This window comes from Phytophthora infestans, genomic scaffold, assembly GCF_000142945.1.
Source record: "Phytophthora infestans T30-4 supercont1.8 genomic scaffold, whole genome shotgun sequence".
Classification (NCBI taxonomy): Eukaryota; Oomycota; class Peronosporomycetes; order Peronosporales; family Peronosporaceae; genus Phytophthora; species Phytophthora infestans.
Window position 1 is genome coordinate 275756 of NW_003303751.1, and position 7060 is coordinate 282815.

Below are 7060 nucleotides of genomic sequence, written 5' to 3' on the forward strand. Positions count from 1 at the left end.
AGGCTCTGCCGACCCGGTCATCGCTCGTAATGCTAACGTAAGTCAGAACTATAACTCTCATCCGGATGCATCCTAGATCCTTACACTTTTCTGTGATGTATCATAATGCTGCTACGACAAAGTGGGGGTGTATTTTTATAACTTCGAGCTGTTGGACAGAGGTTTTAAAAGGACAGAAGTCAGACGCACCAACTTTCCAAGCACTAAGAGCCATTTTCTTTCCTGGGATCAACATGAGGTATACAATGGCGGCAGTATAGACGCTACAACAGCCTGTGTGGGTGATTTATGCCGCTCGCGCAGCTGGTGATCTCCCCAATAAACACGATGCATGCTGCTTTTAGCCCGATAATCCGCGACGACGCTCAACAGTAGTCTAGGCATCATTGTTAAACTGATGTTCGGCTAGACTACGCTCATTGCAAGGTAATTTAGTCAGGCCTCCTAAAATACAATAGGCAGTATACGCAGGCAGCTGTGGCATCAGCAATACATAGTGGCGTATGAAGACAAACAATAATCCGCAATGCCGCAATATTCAGTGTATTTTTGCGAACAAGAGCTATCACGGCACTTGCGTCGACGCGTTCCAGAGATCTCGGTTAGCTTTAAGAAACATCAATCTCTCGAAGTTAGCTGAGCGCATGGAGGCACGGTGCGGCTCAAGCACCTACTTACACTCCGAGAAGAGCCGCTCACACCGGTTCCTCGTTGGTGGGATGACACTGAGAAGTGGAATGTAGTCGACAGCACGCCTCGGGGAGTAACGTGGCTTCTTGGCACGGCGCAGAATCTCACTCGCAAAGTCAGCGGCTGGTTCATCTTCACTCTGGCCAGGTCTTTCTGGGCGCCGAAACGCCTCGATCGCCTTGGCTTCTGCACTGAATACAGGAAGAGCACTCGTGACCTTGATGACCGCTGCTTCAAAGACCGGTGAATGAACAATCTCGGCTGTAGGCTTCAGATACTCTTCCATGACAGGGTACTTTGCCATGCAAGCGTCAAAAAGAGCACGGACCTCACCAAGCGTTCCGCTGTGATGCTGCAGCTTCTCGCTGACGCTCTGGAGCTCCTTCAGCTTGTCGTGCAGCACTCGAATCCGGCGATGCTCACTCAGACGGGGGAGCAGCTCTTCGACCTCGGCAACGTGCTTCGCAGCGTCGCGAAAGCACACATACTTGTGTACCATTTTCCACACCGATGACCAGCGAGTCGCATTTGCTTTCTTAGGCAGTAGCGCTGTGTGAAGTGCTAACTGAGGGCTCTGTTTGGGGCCACCCTAATTATCGTATCGGAACATTCCATTTTAACGTATTATTAATAATCACTTGATAGCACGGTATCAGTTTAGTGCACTTGGTAAAGATCCGTCCAATCAGTGCAAATTATTAATGATATTCATCATATTAGTGGTTAAAATAAGCTAAATTAGTTTAGTTCGTGCCAAAATATCACATTTGACCCTAAATAATCAGCTTCTACAGGAATACGATTTTGATGGCACCCAGAGCTTAGCGCTGGCGATGCGGGTTTTTCGTAGTCTTGGCACTCCTGTGGCCAAGTCGTGAGCATGGCGGTGCGCTGCGTGAGCTACAAGAAGGAAGACCCCGAAGAGGCGCTGGACAGAGCGTACGAGGTAAGACTACGAGCAAAATAGATTATTGGTGCAGCAATATAGGCACACAGTGAGGGCACAAGTACTAAAGAAGGTATGGCTGATTGAACACTGCCCAATAGATTATTGGTGCGCGAAAATAAATAATTGGTTTATCTCTCTAATAAATTATTGGTGATATATTATTGCAATAAATGTGACGCCAATTTGATTTTTCGGCATCCCTGAGTGTGCCTTCTTTAGATTACTATTCTGAGAAAGCGTATATAAGCAGAGATAATACGTATTATGAATGGTCGCGTTCGCTCCGCATAATTCGTATTATGGGCAAGATAATACGTATTATGTGCTCAACAAACACGGCCTAAGTCTTATTCTGGAATCTACAGCTCCTCGTTTCAATAAATTACTTGCTTGGTCTGCATAGTTTGCTTGTCAGGAGCGTATTTAAAATACTGCACTCAAGGGATTATTTACGCTAGCCAATAAAAATTGAGTAGATGCATTTTCCACAAATTCCACAAAGCGAAGCTCCTTATAGTTATTATATCAACATTCGTGCAACAGCCCATACTAAAGTCCATCAAATAGGGATACCTTGAGTTTTGCACATCGCGATTATTGCTAGCACTAATTGGCTGTAAACAGCTCAGTTAAGCGCCAACCAAACCAGAAATTACCGTATCCGCTCCAAACGAAGAAGAAATTACTTTAGGAGCTACCATATGTATCTAAATGTCGATATAGGTTTTAGAACAGCAAAACACCTTAATTATAGCGCAAAGTCCGTCCGAGGTTTGGTGGCCATAAATGTGCCAATTCGCTGGGGCACCTTCACCCACTGTACACTTAGATACTACGTAGTAGGAATTTAATTCTGGTTTCCGGCGCTATGACTTCGGAGGGTTTTATTTTAATAATAGTCCTGGATTTTAATAAGGGTAGCGCCTGTGTTTGAACACCACACGATCCCATTTTCAATCCTCCTGCGTGCAGCGTTGTGGAGTCCACAATGTGGTCACGACTTCACAGCTTTGTAACCTGACTCAGAAACAACTTGTTGACAGAAGGCGGTGCTCATCTTTGCTAAGTTTAACGGGATTCATATAATAGTTCTGTACGTCGAATCGACGATATTTGATACGTAATATGTATTAATACATGAGCACCGCCTTCTGTCAACAAGTTGTTTCTGGGTCGACGGGGTGGCCGTATAATTGGGTCCAGGAGTGTATTACTATTGTAATTCTTGATACCAAAAAAGAGCTACTGGAAAGGGTATCTCTTCCGCTGCGGAAGTGAGTCTACCAGTATGCGGACGCTCCGCATACTGGTAGCACTTTATCAATAAGAATACTTTTAAAATAGATCGAGTGTACGCAGTATGCTAGTGGAAATGCTCCATACTTGTTGGTGTAGCAAATTACAACTTGCAATGATGCCCAGATATTGCATAATTCAGTTCTCATGCCGACTCTTTCCAAAGACTGCGCCATAAGTGCTCGATGTGTACATCGCTTTAGAAGTTCGCTCACGGTTTGTTGGCCTCGGCCTCCAGCTTGTTTTGACTCGGGCAGTAGCTCAGAGCGTTTGGAGTTTGCAGACGCAGCGAGAAAAAAATGAAAATGGTAGGTAGTTAGCTTGTGGCTGGCTCATTCTCAGATGCTGGATATGATTATAAAATATCATAATTATTATAAACTACTGCTCCAGTACTACTTAAAATTTACATTTTTAGCTGCTGCAGTTTACCCCTCGATAGTAAAGTATGTACAGTTAGGAGATTCATATAAAACAGTACTTAAGTGCTGTCAACCTCTGATTACGCATTTGTTTCCGTAACACCTTCGTCTTGTTGATCTCGTCCCCTTCGACTTGTAAGTAACAAAGATGAGCAGATCCCATGAAATTGGGTATGCCATCTGCCAACAAAAACAAACTCTCAAGGATAGAGCGCTTTAGGTATTAAGCTAGAATTTCTAGTACATGTAGAATAGGGCTAAACGTTGTGGCCCAAAGAAGATACCGGTAAGGCATTTAACTATTCCCGTGGAATTTAAACCCACAACGAGGAGGCAAGCCCGCGTGTGGGCCTCGCTTGATAGTAATAGTAATGGCCATTATCGGTCCTGGGTTTGCACCAGCGTGCTACGCACACGGTCTACAACCCGCAAGCATGCTCGCTGCGCTCGCTTTCGGTACCCTTCGAGCTTCGCGTGGGGTCAAGTTTGGCCGTAGCCCTTCGTTGCGGAGTCTATAGCCCTTCGTTGCGGAATCTAGCGATAAACTTCCAACTTGTTTACAAGTCAACAGGTTGGTTGTCACAACCAACTACAGTACCGGTATTGGGCCACAGGAACTTTTCGGAGGTTGCATGTTCAGGCATGTCCGTAAGGTTGGGATGAAAAAGCTTAAAAAAAAGCATTACAATCGCCACTCCCCATTTCAAATTCACTCTTTTTCGTCAAATGGGCATAATTTTAAAAATCAATAGGTATTACCCTAGCCACTTTAATATAAAAAATCCTTCATTTTGAAGAATAGTTTTGAGAACTTCAAAAGGGTATTTGTACGTTTTCTGAATGCAGACAATGCCTGTGCATGTTACATGTACAAAAGTTGTGGTGTCGTGTCTACAACGCTGCACACAGGAGGATTGAAGATGGGATCGTGCGCTGTTCGAACACCAAACGCAAGCAAGTGACCTTTGCTCACTGTCAAGCTGAGAAAAGAGTTCATTCAGCAATTTGCCGAGCCAAGCACACTCCACTCTCTTCACCCAATCACGATGAAGCTTTCGTACATCATTGCCTTCGCAGCCGTGGTCGTCGCCTCGACTGCTATCCCCGCCAGTGCCTCTATGGGTCTAACCAACAACGTGGCTGAGCTGCAGGTCGGCCGCCAACTTGGTGCCGGCGGTGGCCTCCGTGGCTCCAGCCAGCAGGGCGACCAGTCCCAGAACACGCCCAGCACGTCCCAGAACGATGGCAAGCAGGAAAAGCAGGACGATGGCAAGAAAAAGAGCAACGGCGACGACAAGAAGAAGGATGACGGTAAGAAGAAGGAGGACAAGGAGAAGAAGGAGAAGGAGAAAAAAGAGAAGAAGGAGAAGAAGGAGAAGGAAAAAAAGGAAAAGGAGGAGAAGAAGAAGCAAAAGCAGGAGGAAAAGGCCAAGAAGGACGGTGAGAAGTCCAAGAAGGACGGTGAAAAGTCCAAGAAGGACGGTGAAAAGTCCAAGAAGGACGACGGTGACAAGACAAAGCAAAATGACGGTGAGAAGTCAAAGCAGAAGGATGGTGAAAAGTCCAAGAAGGACGACGACAAGAAGAAGGATGGCGGTGACGAGACGAAGCAAAAAGACGGTGAGAAGTCTAAAGAGGACGGCGACAAGAAGAAGGAGGGTGATGACAAGTCCCAAAAGCAGGGAGAGGAGTCTCAGAACGAGGGCGAGCAGAAGCAATCGCAGAACCACAAGCAGGGAGTGTAAGCCTGCAGTGAGCAACTCACCAAACTTAATGTCTCTTACTTGCTTAAGTTCGCAACAATAAATGTCCGTTTACAAGAAAAGTTAACCTCACCGACAGCCCGCAGTTGTTTTTTGTTTGATGGCTTTCTCACTACAGGCTTATAGCCCTCGTCCTTATCCTGTTTCGTCTTACCGTTACCTAGATAGCTGCACTGATAGTTCAGTTCTTCTCTGTGGCGAGAACCAACGGGTTGTGCTCTGGCTTAAAATCGTAGTGTATTAAGCACACCTGCGAGTAATGTACACAAACGTTGAGTATTAATAATGCAACTATTCTCACGTTAGACTATGGCAAACCCACCACTTCAGGATCTCCTTCGGGCGCACCTTTAATATCATACTCTGCCAAAGTCATCATGTCGTGTCGTAGCTCATTGGTCTCGGCGAAGTGTCTTTTGCAGAGGCCGTGTTGCTTTTGAATATGTTGCTGGAGCCACACAAGTAACGAAATGTTACTGAAAAGACATCATTATATAAGCAGTCGCAGTATTTAATCTTCCACTTACTTTGATGGCAAACAACCGAGTGAAGGTCTTTGTGCGGAACTTGAGGCTGAAATAGCTCCTGTTGAGTAGCTAGCTTAAAAAAAAGTCAGTGTCCTCGACGAATAACCACAGTTTAACTGTGCATTGAGATTACCCGCATATCGAGTGTCACGTAGTGTACTGGGTGGAGCGCTGTCGATTATCTATTCGAGATACAAAGGTTTACACACGTAAGTTGGTATAGGGTGATAAATTTTGGGCGTACAGAGGCAGCTTCAACGGCAGAGTCTGCAGCATCTGCTCCTCCAGAGCTGGCCTTGCTCTTCTTGCTCTTTGTCTTCTTCTTTGGTGGCATAACTGTTTGGACTTTAACGGAGGCTTTTCACTCAAAAACACTTTTCGTTTCCTAAAAAAAACAATGATCCCTTCGATAGTAATCATTTTGCGGTCATAATCAGAGCGAGCATACTACAGTAATATGTGGTGACTGTTAATAGCACCAGCATGGTTCTATACTACTGTAGTACTACAACATTCTCTTTACAAAAATGTACTACGTATTATAGTACCGGTAAATGGAAGATGCTCTTTGGACAGAAATAACACTAATTATTAATTTAGGCTTTAAATATTTTATATCACTCTTTAAATTATCAGTAGCCATTTTGCTCCGATTGGTTGAAAATTAAGGGAAACACTGACGTGAAAATCAACTTGTTGGAGTTGAACCTCTGTCAGCTGACTCCACAAAATGGGACCTGCTGCTACAGGGAAAAAAATATGAAGCTCGAGTTTAGGGAGCTTCAAAATTAGAAATAGGGGTAATGTGGTGTACCCCAAGGCATTTTTCATTTTAAACATCGAGTTGTCAGGTTTGGACTTTGCTGCCCGCGTATTAATGCCACAATGGTACTACAATATACCACATCAGCACAGCTACACTTTATGCACGTCCGAGATGGCGGTGTTTATTAAAAGAAGTTCTCAATTGGCAAAGCTTCCCCATAGCCAACACTACATGCTACTAGTCACTACTTTTCTCCAAAGTCAGCTTTCATCACAGTCATTTATTAATAGCTGATGTCCAAGCTAGTCAATACCTCAAGCTCCATTGTTTGCCGTGAAATATTAAACCCTGCGACTGCTTACATAATGATGTCTTTTCAGTAACATCTCGTTACTTGTGTAGCTCCATCAAAAGCAACACGGCCCGATCACGGAGCTCAAGATCTGCAAAGGACACTTCGCCGAGGCCAATGAGTTACGACACGACATGCTGACTTTGGCAGAGTATGGGATTGAAGGTGCACCCAAAGGAGATCCCGAAGTGGTATATTTGCCATGGTCTAACTAGCGAATAGTTGCATTATTAATACTCAACGTTTGTGTGCATTACTCGCAGGTGTGCTTAATACACTACGACTTTAAGCCAGA

General features: G+C 44.8%; 1 protein-coding gene across 1 annotated transcript; it reads left to right on the forward strand.

Annotated features, from left to right (window-relative positions):
• Positions 1 to 4369: 4369 nt before the first annotated feature.
• PITG_06212 (uncharacterized protein) lies at positions 4370 to 5182 on the forward strand (the record flags this gene model as incomplete). Its single annotated transcript, XM_002998328.1, has 1 exon — positions 4370 to 5182. The coding sequence occupies one exon, from the start codon at positions 4404 to 4406 to the stop codon at positions 5100 to 5102; it is 699 nt and encodes a 232-aa protein (XP_002998374.1).
• Between the last annotated feature and the right edge of the window lie 1878 nt (positions 5183 to 7060).